General features: G+C 40.4%; 1 protein-coding gene and 1 long non-coding RNA gene across 3 annotated transcripts in view; one reads left to right on the top strand and one right to left on the bottom strand.

Annotated features, from left to right (window-relative positions):
• Window positions 1-6,956: 6,956 nt before the first annotated feature.
• Window positions 6,957-15,708, bottom strand: tbx3a (T-box transcription factor 3a). 2 transcript variants are annotated; one of them, XM_041810059.1, is made up of 7 exons: window positions 14,550-15,708; window positions 13,253-13,535; window positions 12,628-12,774; window positions 11,644-11,720; window positions 10,997-11,154; window positions 9,886-10,529; window positions 6,957-9,048 (listed from the first exon to the last, which is right to left on the bottom strand). In XM_041810059.1, exons 1-7 carry the CDS (start codon window positions 14,939-14,941, stop codon window positions 8,599-8,601), a joined length of 2,151 nt encoding a protein of 716 aa, XP_041665993.1. In that variant the 5' UTR covers window positions 14,942-15,708; the 3' UTR covers window positions 6,957-8,598. The 2 variants fall into 2 exon arrangements, with proteins under 2 accessions (XP_041665993.1, XP_041665994.1); XM_041810060.1 differs by having other exon boundaries at window positions 13,268-13,535.
• LOC121524636 overlaps window positions 14,806-22,126 on the top strand; it is a 34,236-nt gene continuing 26,915 nt past the window's right edge. Inside the window, exon 1 of the long non-coding RNA XR_005993158.1 lies at window positions 14,806-14,877. This is a non-coding gene — a long non-coding RNA (uncharacterized LOC121524636). The remainder of the gene's footprint in view (window positions 14,878-22,126) is intronic.

Here is a 22,126-nt window from a genome sequence, read left to right as displayed (position 1 = left end):
TTTCAAGAATTTGTTGAGGGCCAGTCAAAAATGGCTCGCAGGCTGCATTTGGCCCCTGGGCCATAGTTTGTACACCCTTACTTTACAGGCGCATCTCAAAAAATTAGAATATCATGAAAAAGTTCAATATTTTTGTCACTCTTTTCTGAAAATGAAACCCATGTATTATAAAGACTTGTTACACATAGAGTGAAATATTTCAGGCCTTTATTTCTTGAAATGTTGATGATTATGACTCACAGATAAGAAAACCCAAAATTCAGTGTCTCAGAAAATTAGAATATTAGATAGGATCAACAACAAAAGGATGTTTTACACAGAAATGTCAGGTTTCTGAAAGGGAGGTTGATTTTTATGCACTCAATATTTGGTTGGGCCTCCTTTTGCATGAATTACTGCATCAATGCGCCGTGGCATGGAGCCGATCAGCCTGTGGCACTGCTCAGGTCTAACGGAAGCCCAGGTTGCTTTGATAGCGGCCTTCAGGTTATCTGCATTGTTGGGTCTGGTGTCTCTCATCTTCCTCTTGACAATACCCCATAGATTCTCTATGGGGTTCAGGTCAGGCCAGTTTGCTGGCCAGTCAAGCACAGTAACACCATGGTCATTGAACCAGCTTTTGGTAATTTGGCAGTGTGGGCAGGTGCCAAGTCCTGCTGGAAAATGAAATCAGCATCTCTATAAAGCTTGTCAGCAGGAGGAAGCATGAAGTGCTCTAAAATGTCCTGGTAGATGGCTGCGTTGACTGTGGACTTCAGAAAACACAATGGACCAACACCAGCAGATGCCATGGCAGCCCAAATCATCACTGACTGTGGAAACTTCACAATGGACTTCAAGCAATGTGGATTCTGTGCCTCTCCACTCTTCCTCCAGACTCTGGGACCTAGAAGAGTTTCATAAGGCGTTGTTCTTATTCTGACCAGGGATTAGGAACCAGTGGTAGCCAGTGATGTCTAGATGCTTTTTGCAGGTGATGCAAAAATCGCAAAGTCAAAGTCAAAATTCATTTTCAAAAAAGGGAGACGCCACCAGGGCAATCTTCAGGCACCATCGCTCGAGTCCAGGATTTGGGTAAAAAGCCTTTATTATTTCGTATCTAATAAGAATTAAAAATCACTTGGAAAGCCGACTGGTTTCGACCACACAGGGTCTTCATCAAGGCGTGAACAAAACACTGACAAAGGTGATGTTCATTTCAAAGAATCATGTGATCTGAGGGCTGAATCCACACCAGCTTGAAGGTACAATGCTAAAGGTATTCCCAGAATGAATATATATAACCCCTTATAATTGTGAGACAAAAGGATAAAGATAATATCCATGATGAATTATAGGAGAAAGTAATGAAAAGCAAAACATGCTGTATATGGAAAATATCTCCAAATGAAGAATATAAGCTAGATAAATCAAAAGATGCAGGACATAAATATATACATATGTATATGCATGTACACATGCACACCTACACATATACAGACATTCTCCCTTTTTTCAACTATATGCGTCACTCTTCAAGAGCACCTGGCTTCAATCTGGAGTTTACCACACATCGAGAGCACACAGTACATCTCTCCTTTTTTGCTCAAAATTCATTTTATTGCAGGTAACAAGAAATATGACTATAAAAAGTTACACTGACAGTGCTGAAATTATCAAAGTGTTATCAGCATGTTTGTCAGATCGATCATGATCTCAGCTGGAGAGAGAAGGCTGGTTTTGTCAGCAGCGAGGTCATGAAATCCGTTGAGGTTTTAAGAAAATGAATGTTTTTCTTAAACAACCCTTGTTAACTGACACAATATCACTGTGTTATTCCTATTTTTCAGATTTCAATGTCAGGGGAAAGCACTTTTCTCAACTTGTCTCCATGAGTACTACAGCTTCAGACATAGTTTTTTAGAAAAGAGACTTTTCTTTGTGTTGCAATAAGTGCTCAACTTTCTCCTGGCTGCAGCTGTTGGCTATTTTTGGCATCAACATTGATCAAGCCTGTACATTTGTCTTTAAAGTTTTACATCACAACTTAGATTTACTCCTTTGTATAACTGAAAAAATAACAAAGTTTCAGGACGTTATGTGTGGCAGACACCAAGCACTGCACATCACCACAAACACACTATACCCACTGTGAAGCACGGTGGTGGCAGCATCATGCTGCAGGGATGCTTCTCAGCAGCCGACCCTGGAAGGCTTGTAAAGGTAGAGGGTAGAGGGAAGATTTATTTTCATAAAATTAATAAAAGGGTAAAATATGCAAGGATGTAAGTACTTTTTATAGTCACTGTAGGTCCTCGAAACTTTGATTAAACCATAAATTAGAAGAGTAGGAATTTATAGATAATTTGTAGTTTGAAAAAGGGAGAGATATGCCTGCACACATGCTTGATGCCACAAAAATGTGTTTAGACCAGAATGTTCTGACCAGAGATGATCTTCAGGTTTGAGAAATACTCTGCAGGCATGTGACGTGCTAAAAAGCTCCTTCCTTTACCATGGATCATTTGCCAGTGTTTGAGCTCGTTTCTATCTAAATGTGTTTCCTTGCTTGTTAAACTAAATTCATGAAGTTTTTATGTACTGTCTAATATCTGTTTACTTTTGCATTATTACCTTTTATGTCTTCTGGGGAGTGGTTTTCATGCAGGCTATTAGTAGATTTCTACCACACCCATACTCATCCTTTGACATTTTATTGAAGTGACTGGTGCGTGTGAAATAAAGAGCTGATGCAGGTGGGCTATATGTCACCATGGCAACCAGCTAAAGGGAACCCTGCATAGTTAAGATGTATAGATCCTGCTGAAATGTTTATGAGAGCTGTTAAAGAGGAAACTTTTCAACCATAATTAATCTCTGAATTTCTAGAGTTAATCGTGTTTAATATCTCTTTTGTCACTCTTTTAAATGCCACCATTTTGCATTTAAAACTGTTTTATACTGTCTTAAACTAAAGGAAGTGGATTTTCTGCCTGGATTCAGACCAGATTATATCTTATAAGAAATCTGGGAACTTCAGGGAAATCAAAGAATGCGACATGAACCCAAACACAGAAAAGGAACTAGTTATGCAGTCATGATCTTGGCTGCAACGGCAAGTGTGCAGATGGGGAAATTAAAGTATACGACTGACGTAATTAGAAAAAGATGAATGCACCAGTTATGGATCTTAATTGCATCGTAGTTAATGCATTAATCCTGACAGTCCTTTTTCCCATACATATGTTGTACAAAGATGCACACTATAAATCTGCATACTGAGAAAGTATGACAAAGATTCACATGTTGGCTGCTGTTTTTGTGCAATGCACTCTGGGTGTCACATGGCTGTTAGTCTTCTTCCCACATCTTACTGATTATACTCATCTCCATCTTCATACAGTATAGTCTATTTTATTGTACTCTCTACTAAAACTGCACTCAGAATGAGATTTAAAGGACTGTAAGGATGACACATCAGTAGCGACCTATGTGAGTCTGTTTCTCTCAGTGTTGATATCTATGATGTCTCTTTTTGCACAACATGAAAATAAAAGACAGTAATATTGATGCATTATGTCTTAATATGCAGAGTTCCATTTAACCTCCTGAGACCAGAGCTGTAGTTTGGAATGCATTTGAGTGCCTCCCAGCCATCTGGCATCAGCAGGACTTGATAAGTTTAAAAGCTCAGCCTCGTCTTTGGACAGGAAGTAGTTTTGACCAAAAATGATGTCTACAAATCTCCTGAAGGTTCTGTTTCTGCAGAAAATACCACACTGGATCAGTGTAACAGCAGATGTTTTGGCTGCTTGTCAGCCGCGTGGTCCTCATTCAGGCAGAAATGGTGTTGGAAACTGAGAGAGGTATGATGGAGTCATTTTGATGATGGACCACAAAGACTGGTTAAGGCAAAGCACCAACAGAATTTCCATTAAAAGTGTTCAATCTATTTGAAATGCTCCTGTCCATAATCCACACAAATCCCTGAAAAAGTTAACATCTGTGAAAATTGTTAAAGCTATGAAAGGACATCAAAGTTTCTGCAAATGTTTCAGTGAATTTTTATCGTTATGCCTAAGCATTTCAATAGAAATTTCCCCTGTAATTCATGTAAATTCCTGCTAAATTTTCAAGCAAATTCTTGAAAATGTCTGAAGACATCCCCGCCCCAAATTCCCAATCAAATTACAAAAATATCTTTTTTTTCCCAAGTTTACATGGAACTTCTAAAAAAGCAAACAATTCACCCAAAATTCAAAGCAGATTCCATAAATTACAAATAAATTTCCTGAAAATCCCATGAAAATTCCAGAAATGTCAAAGCAAATGCTCCCATTAACTTCAAATGAAACTCTCCAGAACATACAAACGTATCTCCCCAAATTAATATGAAATTTGGAGGATATGTTTCAAAACAAATTCCCTAAAATTTCCATGAATTAGCAACCTCTCCCTAAATTTTGAGCAATTTCTTTAAATGTGAATGGAGATTCTGGACAATTATTTACTATTTTTAACGGCATAATGTCTTACTAATTTGTAGGAAAGACCGGATTTAATGTCCTCATATGTACATTCATGGACTTGAGAGATTAAAAGACAGAGTTGATGAAGCAGGAAAGGTTTCCTGTCATTCATAAATTAGCCACTAGATGGTGCAATTGACCCATGAGAAATGCATCTTCTTTAGGAGTTAGGGCAAACTTTTAGAACCAACCTCAACAAATCTAAGCCTTTATTAGCGGAGAAAACCATGTGAGACGCTGAATTTCACTGCAAAAAACAGGAAAATTGTCACAAATAAATCAAAGCTGCAGACACAGGACTTTAAATGCTTCAGATTTTTAAAGTGTATTCTGCTGGACAGCTTTCTTTCGCTTTCTATGTGCAACATAAGGTGAAAAATCTCAGACGTAAAAATGGATAATAAGATTTTCAGAACAAGGAAAAAACATTTATTAAAATGATTATTATGTTAAAGATATGCCTCTTTCTATATGCTTTTATGGTTTAATTTTGTGCAGAGCTCTTTCTTAAAGTTTATTTTGCTGCTGTTATCTTTTTTTTTTTTTTTTGCTCTTCTAGTTTTGAACCTCATTTATTTTCATTTTCGTAGATTTGACTCAATAACCAATGCGCAAAAGAGTACCTGTATTACAGTGGTTCCCAAGGTAGGGATCGAGGTCCCCTAGGGGCAGTGGTTCTCAAGGTTGGGGTCAGAACCCTTTGGGGTCGCGAAACACTAAGAAGTGGTCTCCAGATGTCTTCCAAAAAACAAACAGAAAATAAAAATATATTTTTTAATGATTTCAAAGTGTATATTTTGCCCATTTTCATAAAATAATACCTGGATAAAATGAGTTAAATGTCAAATAAAACACAGTCATCTGTGAGATGTATGCTGAAATCAAAACAACGTTAAAAACACATTTAAATGTTAGTTTGCACGACTATTCTTGAATGTTCCTGGCTGTGTTCTACTTTATTCAACCACCTTCAGGTACACTGGGGGTCCCCGGTCTCTGGTACCTCCAGTTTGAGGGCCCTAGGGGGATGCCTTCTAAAAAATAATTGGAAACGATTTCAAACTATATATTTTCCCATTAATGTGGAAAATACATAAATAAATGAGTTTATTTCAAATAGAACCATAGTCATTAGGTCAGATTTATTTTGAATTGAAAGCAACCTAAACAAAGAGTATGCGTAATTCTGCGCATCAGAATTACGCGCCCCCACCCTTTGACGTTGCTATTTGAGGGGCTGAAAAGTTTGCCTTCTTTAGCCCACTTGTTGGAATGACAATGTTTTCTGTTTTATTCAGGGTCATTATAAAACAGCAGATATGGAACAAAATATCTAAGCTGCAATAAGCAGAAGCAATAAAATGGATGATTCAGAAGGGCAGATAGTAACACAGCGATAAAACAAATCATTTCAGCATTTTAGAAACAGATATATTTTTTGTATTATCGAAATATGTCTTTAATATGAAGGATTGTCACCTAACTGAAGTTTGATGGTGCACGTTTGTAAAAGATCGCGTGGTTTTCTTTTGCGTCATTTAGTGTCTTCTTGACTGTTTATTTTTTAAATCATCTAATGGAAACAGATCAGGATTTTCCGATATTATCTGTGGTCCGACCATGGGGTCCGGCTGTTACACGCACTGATTTTAATGAGAAATAACACAACAGGCTGTTTTGGAGTGATCAGGATAATTACAGCAGTATTACTGGCTGTCATAATATTTTATTGGTCTGGTAGCTGCATAGCCGAGTCATACAATCTTTATTTGTTCATTCTCGCTGTGATCTTTGTTTTGCTGTGTTGCCGGCCTTCGTGTCGCCGCTTGGGGGCGTCCTCTCTGGCTTTGATTACAGACGCATTGTCGCCTTCCGTGCAATAAAGTGGAAGATAGGGCCATCGAAGGCGCCAGGTGAGCAATAAGACAGACCAATTGAGACAGCTAGTATCATGTTTACACCTATTCACCAGCGCCAGGCCTGCTACACATTAACCAGACGATCCACACATAAAGATACGGAGTTGATAAACTTATGACTGGAGGTGCAATCGGGGATTTCATTATCTTTGTGAGCTTTACCTCTGGCCTGTGAGTGGGACACTTCTTCAGAAGGCGATGCTGGCTTTTTGGGAGTTTTGATGTCACCTTTTAGCAAAACTTTTAACACGTAGGGTGGGTGAGGCGTTCAGGGAAGGTTGGAATTATCACTTTTGGTTGACCTCCTAATTACACATTGGGCTCTGTTATATATAAAAACAAATAGTGTCCGTGTATTTAATGTGCTTTTGAGAAATATATATCATATCTTTTATTATAGAGACGTTATCGTACACTTTATAGGCCTAAATGTGACACCCCCCCCCCCCCCCCCACCCATAATGCTGTGGCTTGGTCCTTGTATAGTAACGATAATAAATTACACTCAAGGCCTGTCTTTGGTGTCATCTTTAGCTGTGATTTGGTAAAGGAACACGGATTGATTGATGTTCGCAGTTGACGCCAATGAGTCCAATAAAAACAGTGACAGTGCGCATGCCTCTAGTCCAGGTAGGAATCCCAGGTATGATCTCTGGAGCTCAGAGGGTCTTTGGGGGTCTTTGCTCTGACCTGAGTTATCTTAATTACTCTCTTTCAAGGCACATATCTCCACGTGCGTTCACTAAAGTAGAGTAAGAGACTTCGTCGCCATTCCTACAATATCTCGCGATGTCTCTTCTCATTAAAAAATTTTGTGGAAAAGCGAGGGACACACACTCCAAAAAAAAAAGGGCATTTAAATATTTTATTGAAACTTTCAAGAACACGATGTCGATGTTGTAAACTAGACAGAACTCCAATAACAACAGAACCCATTGACAACGTATGGAAAACAAAAATCAGAAACCTTCATCTTTTTCGATTATGCGGCACTTTTACGGTCAGCTTCGCAAAAAAAAAAAAAAATATTTTAACAGAAAAATAGTCCACTTTTTCACACTTAAACAACACTTCTGTTTTCTTTTCTTGGAAAAAAAAAATTCTCAAGCCATTGGTGCAGTGCGTTGTCGCTTTTTGTCATTCGTTTTTGAAACAGTAGCACTTCACACACGGGGGATAGTAAAAAAAAGAAAAGAAAAATACAATGAATGGCACATGAGTGTGAATAACTAGCTCAGTGGATATTTAGAGGGAGAAAGGGAGGGATAAAGTTCATATTTAAGGTGGTTCAGGGTGGGGTGTAAATGTAGATGGCAACAAAATGGTAAATATCCCACGAACTATCTTTACACAGGTATATCGACAATAAATTAAGAACAGATCCCTAAAAACAAACTACTCCGTTGTATTTACACGCAATAACAATATGAAATAATTACATAAATATTTTATATATCCCTATGTACACCTTTTAATCAATACTACCTTTCATTCTTTTCAGTATTTAGTTTTTGCTTCCCTTTGCCTGCTGGACATTTGGGCTGAGTTGCGCATGCTTGAACAGAACGTTTTTTACGTAGCACCAGGCCTGTTTTCTGATTCCAAAAGGCATGAAGTAAAATACTTTAAAAAACTAACTGGGGTTACGTTAAAGCAAAGAAAAATAATTTTGTTTCAAAATGATATCCATTGGGTTTCAGGGGGCATGCAGCTTTTGGCCAATCAGAGATGAATTGTATGACAAAATACAGCAGTCTCTCTCAGGTAAGTTCAAGGGGAGTGGATCCAAATAATTCCGATCTTCTAAGAGTGCATATTAAACCACATTTCTCCACGTGTACAATAAAAGTTTTAGGAGACAGGACACAGCAGCAACTTCTCCTAAAAACCTGTTTAAGTCACGCCCATGCCAACTTTTTAGTTTCAATACTTGTACGGTATTCAAATGACAGGATTAAAGTGTTTAATTTAACATAAAAGAAAGAAAAAATATACATATCAGATGTGTATTAACCAAAGTGCATTTCAGAAACTAAAACAGTTTTTTTCCTCTTTAAAACCTGCACGAAGCTACGAGTGTGTCCTCCTACTCTGTCTTCATCACCGTCAACAATATTCAGGACAACAGCGAAACAAGAAGGTGGTGCTGTTCAACAAATTTTTAAAAAATCCTAAGGGGACCCGCTCCGAGGCCTGTCCTGGTTCGAGTCCAGTCCGCTGACCAGGCGTTGGATACTCTGCAGCTCATTGGCGACGTCCTTCTCCGCGTTGCAAGTTTTTGGGGACAACGAAACCGAACCGGATGAAATGGTGGACGAGTGGCTGGTCACCTCCGACGTGGAATCCAGGGTGACACCGGACACGGGGCTCGCGGGGACTATCCCTCCCTCCTTCAGCTCGTTCCCGCTGCCGGCCATGGAGGGCAGGGCGGTAGTGAGCAGAGTGCTGTCCGGTACCGTCATGGGGAGGGAGTAAGGGCTGTACCTGAGTCGGGGTCGCACGGCGTTCAGGAAGGGGTGCCGGTGCACCGAAGAGGAGGCTGCAGAGGAAGCTGCAGCGGCTGCTGCCATGTACGTGTACGGGTAGGGGAAGAGACTGCCGAAGGGAGACATGGCGAGGCCCTGCGGAGGAATAGGAACACTGTGATGAGGCTCAACATAGGTCACATTATCATGAAAGTGCACTGCTATACACTTTTGTTTTTAACGTTTGCAAATTCAAAAAATGCTTTGGAAATAAACGTGCACATGCGTCTAGTGCTTTCATTGACATTTCTAAAATCTAGTCCTAACAAGTAGATGTTGCAGTTTCCTCCCGGCAGGTAAACAGCTTTGGTACTAATTCAAGAATTTGCTAAGCAAATAAAAAATCAGCTAATTTGTCTCCTGTTGCTATCAACAAAACACTTTTAACAATAAATAGAAAGTCATTATTGCTTTCTATTAAAACAAAGCTGTTCCTGCTCTGTTTAGGAATTTTAATTCTCCCCATATTGGCTCCGAAACACAGATTAACCTAGCTCTTATAAAAAATGGTGTCCAATGCTGAAGCTGCAGCAGGGTGGTCTCTTTCTTAATTTCAATTAAATTATGCCAGTTAGGCTAATATGTTTCACTAACAAGAGAAAAGGAGAGGGGATTATGCTGTCTGTTATAGCAGGGTAAGTCAAAATGCAGTTGCCCAGCTCTCCTGAGTTTCAGCCTGTTTGGCACAAAAACCAAAATCAACACGCGTGCGTAAAAACGCGCACAAGCAAAGCCATGCACACGAATAATCTCACTTTCTATCTCCCACAGATACTTCCAAATTGGTATGATGACGAAGGCATGAGAGACAATTCATTTTTTTGACACATCAAATGAAGCAAGCAGGCCTCAGAGGCCTCCAGCCTGCTCTCATGCAAAAGCCAACATGTGCCGTGCTCGCGGAGCGTGCAGGCCAAAGAAAACAGGTTTTACCTGTGATGCCAAGACATGTTGCTGCAGATGAAAGGGCAGACCCGGCGCTCCCGTCAAGCTTTGCGGGGGTGATGCCATACTTGTCGTGTCCATGGTGCTCACCCCTCCTGTGGATACAGCTGCCAAAAGTGGCCCCATGCCCGCGGCCATGTTCGAGAACGCGCCTCCCATGTTGAACTGACTGGGGTGCAAGAGAAACGGGTGCGCGCTCCCGAGGTGATTGAAAAACTGCTGTCCCGTGAGGCCCGTTGGAAATCCAAAATTATGCAAGTGTCCGTGGCCTAAGTGCGCGCTGTCAGTCTGCACAGTCAGAGGCATGAAACTGTCTTTGCCGATTGGCCTGCACTCGTCCGCTTTGGGCTGCTCCAGGCTCGGGCTCTTCAGCTCCTCTCCGGAGCGCGTGGTGCTGGAGATGAGCGTGATGGGGCTGTGCCGCGAGTCCGCCTGGCTTTTCTCAGTCCTCGCGCTGTTGTCCCTGCTCCTGCTGCCAGTGTCACTACTGCTGAAGGCGTGCCCCTTGGCTGGGCTCGCCTCGTGGTCCTTGCCGTCCTCCGTGGTCGTGGAAATCTTGCTAGAGTCAGGGCCGTCTTTGAGGTGTCCATCTTTGCTCTCGTCATCGCTGTCCTCGTCGCTATCGCAGAAATCTAAAAAAAAAAAAAAAACAGAGCAGATAATCAGTCCATGCACCCTGGGGAATCATGCGAATGAGAAAAATCAGCACAGAGGTTAATGAAGAAATGTCCAGGAAATTATCAGTCAAGTATCAGAAGCATTTCTTCCTCCAATTAGATCTGGATGCATGCCAGAAAAGAGAAATGTTGCATTACTTGCAGATTTATTTTAGATCATTTGTAGTAGATTGACCTTTCAGTTCTATGCGAGCACACACCTCATTAATTGGTGTGCATATTCATTTCTTTGCATTTTTATTTCATGCAGATAGCTGATTAATAATTATTGTTAAAATGCCACAAAAACAAAACAAACTTTCAGCTCTCAAAATCTGCTCCATCAGTGTCTGCTGTACAAACGCGTCACTGTGCGTACTTTACGACTTTCCACTCCTGTGATCCCCCCCAAGCATGACTTACTGTGGGGTCCCTCAGCCTACCTTTAAGGTGTGGGGGGCCCACGGTAGACACTGCAGGGGACGAGGCCTGGCCGAAGCACTTAAAGGGAGCCTGCTCTCCGGAGGAGTCGTCTGAAGCGCCGTTTTCCTTTTTCTGCTGCTCCTCGTACGAACGCATGGACTGCAGAGCCAGCTGTTTCCTGCGCGCGAAGTATAGATAGGCCCGTTTAGTGTGGGTGTCAAATCACAGCTCTCACATTAGAAACAGTGGCATAACATCAAGATTATTCAGACCTGACAGCGATATAATAAGAGTTTACTGAAGCAGGTTAAAGTGGTGACACACCTATGCGGCAGGTGAGAACACAAAAGTCGAGCTGTTGCTTTAAGAACCATGCACATATTTAATTTATTATATAATCTGAAACTCCTTGGGAAGAAGTCAAGGGTTAAAATAATTAGCAGTTATTTTTGGGATTTAAAACGTCACTTAAAACGACCCATTGCAGTTTTTATTCCTGAAGACTTAAGGGTTATAGTGATCTTTAGCCTATTAACTGTGAAGATCTAGACTCCCTGCGGGTTATGTGGAACCTTTGGAGCAGGATTAATCCACAGAGATCACGGTTTATCTCAACTTTTAAATCCAAAGAAATCAGAGATTATTTTCATCCGTTTATTTGCCTTACCTCTTTTCCCGTCTTCCATTGCCAGTGTCACGGAATCCTTTGGCGAATGGATTGTGGTCAATTTTCAGCTGTGTTATCTGGAAAAAAATAAATTTAACACTTAAATCACGACTGTTTAAAGGAGTCAGACTGAGTCTTATATTTTACAGCGCACAACACATGACGATGATCATCCTAACACGCAAAAAAAGTTCACTTTCTTTTTGTTTTATAGGCATAGAATGCGTAAAACAAAACACGCGAGCACATTTGCGCGCAAAGAGCGCATGAGTCCTCCTTTTGGCACGTTCTCCAATGTTGAAATATGCTTCAAATGTACGTAAACTTTTCAAAACTTTACTCCCAAGCCACTTCCTCTGAGTTTCAGGCAGTGTTACAACCGCACAGAGGGGTGGGAGGGAGGGGGTGGATGCCAGCATCTCCCATCAAACTCAAAGGAGATGATTTTTAATTCTAACAGAGAATAAAATGTTTGCATGCAGCGCAGTCGGACAAAACCCCCCCCCCCCCCCCCCTTCTTTCTCTTTCATTTTCTCCATTCAGCCGCATGTGTTGCCCCTCTTCTTTTTCCTCATTTCTCAACCCCCAACCCCTTTCACATATACACACAAACACACACGTAGAAACACACATGCAGGGAGAGAGAGAATGAGAGGGAGAGAGAGAGGGAGAGACTCTGGGTCTGTGCCAAATCCTTTCCACGTGATTAAATGTAAGGAAGACAACCTGTATAACATTCCTCAGAATTATTACTTTACTACAACAAGCTGGTGAATATATCCCCCCACTGTGCCCCCCCCCCCAAACTCTCTCAGGCTCAAACAAATATGACGTCTTTCATATTTTATGACGACAAAATGGTGCAGAGCGTGAACCACAAGGAGAGCAAAGCGCACAGGGTGAAGGGGGGGATCAAGCTTTTATGTTAAAAATATTCAGGATATGATGCTGTAAGGCCATAAGCAATTGCCTAATTGTGCTTACCTTGTCATTTTGATAAGCAGTGACGGCTATGAAATCCGTCTCGGGGAAAACGTACGTCCTGAAGGTACTGTACGGGAGTTTGAGGATATCGTTGGCCCTCACGATGTGAAAGCGAGGCTGATATTTGTGCATGGAGTTGAGTATAGTCTGCAGGTACAATCACAAAAAAAGGGAAAAAACACTATTTGTATTATATATGTGGAGGCTGTTACAGAATAAAACTTGCAATCAGACATTTAAAAATGCTTTTAATTTGAAATTAGGTTATCAAATTAGGGTTAAATTTGAGCTTGTGAATTATGCAGTTAATGGCAAAAGAAAAAAAGGGGGAAAAAATCAAAACATATGCAAAAACAGTATCTAACCAGTTCAGTAGAGCAATTGTGTGCACTCTTTCAATATAGATTTTATCGTACTGTTTAGTAACACAGTCAGCATTGTAAATAATATTATCTCAAGATAATAATATTTGCACATTCTGTCATTTAGTTTTCATGTTCTATCTAGGTCACACACAATTCTCAAATCTATTGAATAAAATTAATCACAAATAAAAACATCAAATTATCGAGACATGTGGCTAAATAAATGGGGGGTAATTTGATAAATAGGAAAATTGACATACATTAGTTGAACTTACAAATCCATGCTTGTCAGAGATGTTGTTCGTCAGCTTGAGTTTGTGGAAATTCACTACTTTTGACATCCACTGCTCTCCGGTGGCTGGACTGTCCGGGTGAATGTACATCCTCTTTGGCATTTCGGGGTCGGCCTTCCCGGCCACCATCCAGCGCGAGTTGTGGAACTTGTACCTGCAGTCGTCCGCTGCGACAATATCCATCAAGAGAATATATTTGGCCTTTTTGTCCAAACCGGTGCACCTTACTTTGAAAGGGGGGAACATCCGTCTGCGAGGAGGGAAACAAAGAAATAAAAACACGGTTGGAATAACGTTTTTAACAAAAATGACAGCAGTAAGTAGCAGGTAACTTTATCCTCTTGACCCTTTAAAAATGTGTTTGAGGTGCTAGCTTGCTTCTACATACATTAAAAGCGTGTTTAAAAAGGCCTTTAGCCTGCTAGCTAAAATGTTGCTAATTATTTGCTAATTTTATCCGGTGTGAAGCTAAAGACAAAACGCTTACTCTGTTCTCCTAATGTGTTTATTTTAATGCCTTCGCAGGCCTAGAAACAGAGCAGCCATCTTTGTTGTAGCTCACTGTCACCGTGATGATGACGGAAATAATTTAGTCAGAGCTCCACACATTCAAAGTTGACGTTTCAATGAAGTAATCCGTCAATGCAACGTTTTGACAAACCGGGCGTGAAAAACTAACAATGGGATTATAACCCAGCCTAATATTTTTATATCAGGGAATTCATAAAGACATCTGTTAGTGGAGGAATGATAGGATATTAAAACAGCAGAATATTTTATACATTTAAAAAAAGTTCTCCTCTTCTTGGTCTGCAATTTCTGCGTTTCACAGTTTTATTATAGTAGCATATTTTCAGCACGTGCAGTTTAGCACAGACTATGGAGTTTACACACAGTATGAACTCGGTATATTTGTTCTGTTTATTTGGTCAATAATTAAATAAAGCTAAAAATATCTCTCCATAGATAGATGCAGGTTTTTTTCTGTGTAATGGACATATTTGATCTGTAATAAATGTCACGTTTATGAGCCAATGGAGAGACAGATCTGTGCTTAATTGATACAAATAGACCAATTAAATGTCTCAAAGGTGTTACATGACAAATACATTTCTCACAAGAAGCCACTGAGCTTTAAATATAGCCTGTATCTTTCTGCGTAAATTACTAAATGCCTTCATATTTATTTTTTTATATAAACAACAGACGTGAGTTTGTTGGATCATATTATTCTTTTAGATAAGCATTTAAAAATAAATATTACCTTCCGGATTTGGTGATCACCATCTCTGTGCCTTTCTTGTGGAACAGTTCCCACAGCTCCTTGGCTTCCAGGTGAACTTTGGGGTCGTCTTCCACCTCCTCCTCAGGCTCCAGAGTCTTCAGGGGCCTGAGGTGGGCAGCAGCAGCCTGGTGCCCCAGCGACGAGAAGTGCAAGCCGGTCTCCGCGGCTCCCATCAGCTGGTCCATGATCGGCTTCCCCAGCGCGCCCGGCAGAGAGAGCGAGCCGCTGGGAGGCAGCGCCAGGGCCGGGAAGAACGGAGGCTGGTGCCCCAGCATTGCACTCATGGCAAATTCCGGACCCCGGTGAGGTATAAACGGATGATATGCCATACTTGATCCCTGTATGACTGGATCTCTCATCAGGAAGTTCATCCAAGTGCAGGCTACAAATGGAGACGGCTGGTTTGATTTTTTTAGAGAGTTTCTAACAGTGAAGCTCGCGCTCAACAGGAGCAAACAAACAACAAAAAAAGAGAAAAATAAAATGGAAAGGCTTTGGAAATTCCTCCTTAAACTGCAGAAATAAGAATCCAAGTATTTTTCACAAGTGGCGGGGAGAGTGTTTGCTGAGTTTGGTTCAAAAGCCAGCACAGAGAAATGTAAAAAAGTTCTCCATTCTTCTTCACAAGTGCTGCGAGAGCGATTTTCTTCAGAGGCTGACGCGCATCGGACACCTTTGTGCGTCTCGCTGGCTCGCGGACATTAGTCGAATTAAAGCAACTCGGGTGAGTCACTTAATTGACTGCAGCGCATTCTTTCTCCTCTGCTGCTGTTTACAATATCGGCATTCCTGTTAAAATGCGTTCCTTCTTATTGGCTTCAGTCCTGCAGCGAGGGCGACGTGTTGAAATATTTCGATAGCGCCGAATAATCCCCCTGCCTTTACTTGCTCCGGACATGCACCCTCACGCGCACACACACACTTTATTCCTGCTCTCTCTGCCGCGCGCACACACATTTCAGGCAAAGACGTGTGCAGAGAAAGGAGTCCGCTGACGGCCAGAGAAAGAGAGAGAGAGAGAGGTGGTAAGGTCCCAGCTCCGTGATTTTCCTAGCGCCTCTGTACCCATAGGGCTTCATACTGTATGGATGTGTTGCATGTTACGAGTAGCAGCGCTCCGTTTGATTGGCTCTTTGACGCTTTCGGACCAATTGTGTGGCTGCGTAGGCGTGGTTTTAACAGGTCGGGTGGAGGGGACAGACTTCAGACTTTATAAAAAGGTGTTTGGAAACTGAAAAAGGGCTTTGCCGTGAAACACAACCCTTCTGTGGACGGTGTTGTGTGAATATGCCAACATCGTTAGAGAAGTTGCGCTTGTGTGGAGCCAGAGGAGGGGAGAGAGCGAGAGAGCGGAGCCGGGGAGGCGGCACGCTCTGTCGGCGAGATGTTGTGATCTTCTCCGCTGTTGACTTCCTTCTCCCTCCCGTAGCACACAGCTATTCTTTATCCACATATTGTTTCTTGCTTGATTATTTTTGAATTTATAAATATATTTCTGTCATTATTACACGGTTTTAAATTGTTATCCACAAAGTCTCGAGATATTTAACAGCACCGAAAGCAGACGACATTTCCTGTAACATCTTCCTTTGAAATCATAGCTCAGAAATATCCGAGCTGCTGGCGGGACGAGGCGCGTGACCATAAGTTAATATTGATAACAGGGCAATAAATAGCGCGTGGATATCTAATAACTACACTAAAAACTATATTACATATTTGCATTGGTTAATTAAATTTTGCATTTTAGGTCAGGCATTTTTATAATGTTTCTGAAGTTATTATGTGTATTTATATGACGACATTCTCTGTTATTAGCTCACTTTTTCTCTCTCCAGGCTGGATTTAAGTCATTTTTAGTGAAAACAGTTATGCATGTGTGCAATGTAAATAAATATGTCGCAACTAATATTGCTGAAACATGACGAGCTGACGCCACTTGAAGTGGCAGAACGTATAGGATAGACCTATTTTCTATTTTTGGCTTAAAGCTGCATTTTAAAAGTTAAACTGAGAGTGTATAAGATTTTTTTTTGTGTATTATTGCACCAAAACGTCCTCTTTGAATGAGTTAAAATTAGCACGCTTTCTCTGCACAATGGTTTCATGGGAAACCGTTTTACAAACGCTTTTAAAAATATATTTGCACAACTTATAAGATGTATTTGTCCTATCTTAAACACACAAAAAATCATTTGTACATGTAAGCATGTGCAGTGTTAAATTTTCTAAATCAATTATAACTTTGAATCCAACATAGTTGAGAATACTTTTTTTGCTGCGTGGCTATAAATAAAGCTTATACCAAACTAAAACAGGCTTCCACCTTTGCAGGCGCTTACCATTTGTTGCAAAGATAGTAATTCCTCATTGCAAAGCCTCTAAAGAGCTGTGCATCCTCCCACACACTCTTAGTGTTCACCAAAATGCTATTTAACCACAAATTCACAAGCAAACTAAAGGGGCCTGTCCACTCAGCCACCTTAGATAAACATTGACCATCAATTATCAGTCAATTGTCTGTCTCTCTGTGGATGCACAGGGGGACTAAAGCTGTGCTGCTGGATCTCAAAGTTCTCAAAGGAGGACCCATATAGGTCGAAGTCTCTCTACAGAAGTCCATAGAATGTGCTGAGGTCCATGTTATTTTTTGTACTTGTTGCACACTGGTTAGTTAGTTTTGAAATATGGAGCATTGACATAGTGAGTCAGTAAACGCCTCAGGGCTCATATTGGGAGCTCTTTTTGAAAGCAAACTCAGTTTCCATTCAGCACTGCTCATGCATGCAAGTATTAGTGTGGAGCCTCTGCTGTAGGCATGTTTTGTTCTTTGCAGCTCAATTGTTGTCTGTGATGATGCGAGTTGTACATGTCACATTTCCCTCTCTAGTGTAGGTTTGGCAAGATGAGGTTGTTATCTGTGAAAAATTCCACCTCTAACACCTGTGCATTTGTGTGTGCGTGGTGTTGATTTGCAGGAAAACTCGAGTGTCAATGCTGCTTATTCTTTACAGCAGCACTTGATGGCTTTAACTTTGCTGCAGAAGCTGTAGCTGCAAATTTATCTTCCTGCAGCCTACGTGGAGCCTTCCAACCTATATGCTCTTTGTGTAACTGAGGTCAGCTCTGTGTCAGTGACTGCAGCTTCTCTCTCTTCTTTAAACACTCACCCCCATTAGCAGCACATTTCAATTTAGTGGAAGGTGTCATCAAATAGGAAGCAGTGTTGACACTGCGGCGGCAGCAGCCTTTTTTTTCAGTCTCTGCGGCCAAGCTGGCTTCATTAGCTAAGCAAGTAGAAGAATGGTCAATACACTATATAAACTTTTACAGGGTTAGGGCTCTCAGGGACTGCAAGAGGCTGTAAAAAATCTGAGCTGACACTGCTGATTGATGGAGAGAACTTTGTCAGCGCTTCTTCTTTATACATTTCTTCAAAGATATCAAAATCAAATGTATTTCTCTGGAAAGGCTGTTGCTGCATGTGGCCAGCCAATTTCTGGCACTGTCGGAGGGTTAATTGTTCTTAAACTTGCCTGATGAGTAAAAGAATCGCATGCATTCAGTGCACAGGAATCAGCTTTGAAAATGCAGATTTAACACGAAAGGTAGTCCCTTTCACATGCTTCTGCAGATTTGAATTTCAGCTACAACCGTTCTGCGTCTTATTGAATATTCCTGTTACCCCCTCTGCTAACCTTCCAATATTATCAATAAGGCAAAACTGCATTAAGGTCATGGGTTATGAAGCTTCACTGAAGCCCTGACTACACTACACACACAACAGCCACACTGTGTAGGTTCATTAAGCAAAGCTTCAAAGACATTCCTGGAATTGATCACGGAGCTGCAAGTGATGTAATGTATGCTTGTCCTGTTTATTTGCAGATTGTTAATGATAAGCGAGGACAGACTTGGTGGCACCACCACTGAATGGCCGAGATTGTCTTTGCCGAGAGTCATCAAGCCTAACACGACGTGATAGGGGAAAAGGAAACATCACAAGATTAGTATATTCAACTAGCATAATGACTCCAAACTTCATTAGGAGACATCCTGATGCAAAGTGGAGGGGAGACGTTCAATTGACAGCGTAATGACTTTCAAACCATTTACCTCCAAAGATTTAGGTGGGGCTGAGATTGATCCATTCAGGGGCAATATTGCACCAAAAACGGGCGCAGATTGTAAAGTGCATTTCCCAGAACCATGCTTTAGTCAATTGGCAGGGGGGAATGATAAACTCCTTACCTGCCAATGACTTGTCTCTGTCTGACATTTTTTAGTCAAGTCAAACCTTACTCTCATCAATTTCTGTTATAGCTATTGATGAAAAACAATTTTAGTTAATTAGGGGATGTGCTTATTGATGGCAGAGCATTGACTACAGGTTGACAAGGCAAGTGGCAGCATAGTCTCATGCTTAAGGCTTGTTTATCGAGGGTGACTCAGGCTAATAACTTTGAAGCTAATACAGTGTAGTTAAAGCTCCTGTGAGGAGTTTTTGCTTTGTTATTAAAAATACTAAAATCAAGACTGATGTCTCTATATGAGCTAAATAAGAAAATGAGACTGATTATTTCTATGGAGTTTCTTTTTTAATCTTTAAAGCTGCTGCCAGGGGTTAGGTGTCAGATGGAGGGATTACAGCATTTTCTATATAAAAGATTTACAGTGAATGATATATTTGACTGTTAAAGGTAAAGTGAGAGGGACAGGATCAGCAAAGTGATCAGAGATACCATACGGTCTACACAAGACACCCAAATCAACTCAAAGCAAAGGATCCTTAGAGTAGCTTTAAGGACAAGGAAGCTTTACCCCAGGAAGCCCAGGGTTAACACTGTATATACTAAATTGTGTTATATAATTTAATGCAACACTTATAATAAGTCTAAGATTAGTAAATGTATTGCAGTTCCTGCATGAAGTGCATAGTTAGCAAAGATTAAACGGCCTTATTTAACTGGTTATTTTATCACTGGGGAGTTTAAAGAAGCATGGTTCTTAAAAATGATAAAACACAGAAGAGGATGATAAGAGTTTTTACTGTTGCCAAGCAGTTCTCCACACAGAGCTGCTGTGATTGGCTAGTTACAAGCCAGCTAACCCTACTGGATATTTAAATGTTAAAAAGTGTATGCACAGGCAAAAACTCAGACAAACATTAGAGATGCTTTAACTCAAGGGAACATTTGATTTAACATTGTTATTGACAGACATTGATCAAAATTTGTCATTTCAACTCAAATTTAAACCAAGGAATCTTGCATACTGTACCTTTAATGTGCTTTAAAAATACGAATATTTTACATTTTTTGGACAGCATTCGTTGGAAGGACTAATTTTGTTTACCCAAATGTGCTGGTTAAGGAGAGTATTAACTGAAGACATAAAAAGCCATTTTTTAGCATTATCCTTAAAGCTCCTGTCATGAGTCTTTAACTGCTTATGAAACAAGCCACAATTGTTGCTGATGCTTCTTTGTGACACAAGAAAAGCAAAAATCATCATAAGCAAAAAGACTGTTTTGGTATTGTAACTGTCAAATGCTGTTAAATTTTGTCATGGGGTAGGTGTCAAACAGGAGGTTGAAGATTAAGAAAAATGCTTTATTCTATATATTATATATTGCACAGCAAAAATGCACTGTGACTGAGACATCTGGCTATAGAGATACAGCAGAATCTCTTTACATGTACAAGCTGAAACTAACATATAATTTAGATGCTGCCTTTCTTGAAGTGATGCAAAATATGGACAAACTCAAAGTTCATCATTGGAGCTTTAATCTACTGCAAATTTGATACATGAAAAGTAAAGATGCCTACGTAAATTTTAAGGAACATTTTGATGTGTTTACAATTTGATTAAAACCAATAACATCAATGCCACAAAGCATGTAAAATATTAGACATAATGATGCTTAAAGCTCCTGTCATGAGTGTTGCTGGTTATGAAACAGGCTGAAATTAACAGAGATGCGTGTTTATGACCTAAAAACACAACCTAGAACATCAGGGACAAGATTGGCTTCATGGATAGTTCCTGTTACTGCCGTCACAGGGTAGGAATCAAACAGGAGGTTGAGGGAAAAGAAAAAGGCTTTATTCAATTTTATACAGCAAAATTGCACCTTGACTGTGACATTTGGCCATCAAGAGAGCGCAGATTGTCTTTACATGTACAAGATATTGAATAAAGATGTAAGATACTGCTTTATTTGTAAGGGATGCAAAATCCACACAAACTGAAAGTTCATCATTGGAGCTTTAATCTAAATACAGCACATTTTGATACATCATACAAAAGATGCCCACGATGATTTTAAGGAACAATACAAAGTGTTCAAAAATGGTTTCAAATCAGTCACATCAGTGCCACAAAGCAAATCAAATATTAAACATAAGGATGCTTAAAGCTCCTGTTGTGAGTTTTTAGCTGGGTATGAAACTGATTGAAATGAATAGAGATTCCTCTTTATGATCTAAAAACACAAACTAGAACATCAGGGACAAGATCTGCTTTCTCAGCAGTTCCATTATTGTACTGCTTGTTGCTGCCATCATAGGGTAGGTGTCAGACAAGAAGATGCAAGATGAAAAAGATGTTGTTTTGCATTTTCTAAAGCAAACATTTACATTGATGACTGTTAAAAGAAAGCAGAATTTTTCACCGGCACCCACTACTCATGCATGGGCATGAAAAGATCAGGAAAGAGCAAAGACGACTTTGTCTGCATGCATCAAAACAGAAACAAACAAAACTTCTCTCAGTGAGTATAAACTCAGTATTACCAGGAAACCACTGAAGTTCATATCTGTTTCTAAAGAAGTTAGCGTTGCGTTATCCTGCTGTAAATCCACCAAACGCTTACTTAATGGTTCCTTTTCACGTAAAACAAGCTCTGCTCATTATCACCTGTTGCTGCACAATAGATGGTGAACCGTTGAGCTGCTTTAGAACAAAACCAGTCCAGTGGCATGCATCACCTGTAGAGTATAATGCCGTGGATTTGTCTGCTCAGCCCCATAAACAGCCATCAGGCGTTCCCTCTGCAAGCTACAAGCTGTGTGATCGAGATGCTAAACACCTCAGATGTGGACCATGTGTCAAAAGTCTTTAGCTTGCCTATACTGCGTCATAGATAAGCATCTTTCCTATTACATCTTCCCAACATTGGGGAATTTGCATGCTAAAAAAACAAACAATTGCAAATGAGAAGCAGAGAAACTCCTCGGGTTATTTGTCATCAAGTTAACACAGTGTAAATATGTTCCCATTTTGTTCATGAGAGGCTTCAGTTGGAGGCTATGAATCAAAAAGTATTTGGATTTGCAGTTTGCAGTGGGAAAGGTTGGGTGCCCTTAATGTGGGTATCTGCTGTCTATTTATCCCACCGCCACTGTTGGCACAGGCTTTGTGCTGCTTTGAGTTTTAACTCGCACGAAAGAAAAGTACGAAGGTTTTTTTTTGTCAGTGACTTCAACCTCAAGACCTAGAGCTTTTAAGAGCAGAGCGGTCTAAAGAAGCACATTCCTCAAAGCGAGGGAATC

Source organism: Cheilinus undulatus, linkage group 17 (genome assembly GCF_018320785.1).
Source record: "Cheilinus undulatus linkage group 17, ASM1832078v1, whole genome shotgun sequence".
In the NCBI taxonomy this organism is placed as follows: Eukaryota; Metazoa; Chordata; class Actinopteri; order Labriformes; family Labridae; genus Cheilinus; species Cheilinus undulatus.
The sequence above is the reverse complement of the archived record's forward strand: the minus strand, read 5'-3'. Positions and strand labels throughout refer to the sequence as shown.

Excerpts from the sequence above, each read along its gene's own strand:
- tbx3a (XM_041810059.1), bottom strand. The coding sequence starts at position 14,941 with ATGAACTTCCTGATGAGAGATCCAGTCATACAGGGATCAAGTATGGCA. Across the intron at positions 13,536-14,549 it reads GTGATCACCAAATCCGGAAG|ACGGATGTTCCCCCCTTTCA; the intron begins GTAATATTTATT and ends CCCTCCTCGCAG. Across the intron at positions 12,775-13,252 it reads GATTTGTAAGTTCAACTAAT|ACTATACTCAACTCCATGCA; the intron begins GTATGTCAATTT and ends TTGTACCTGCAG.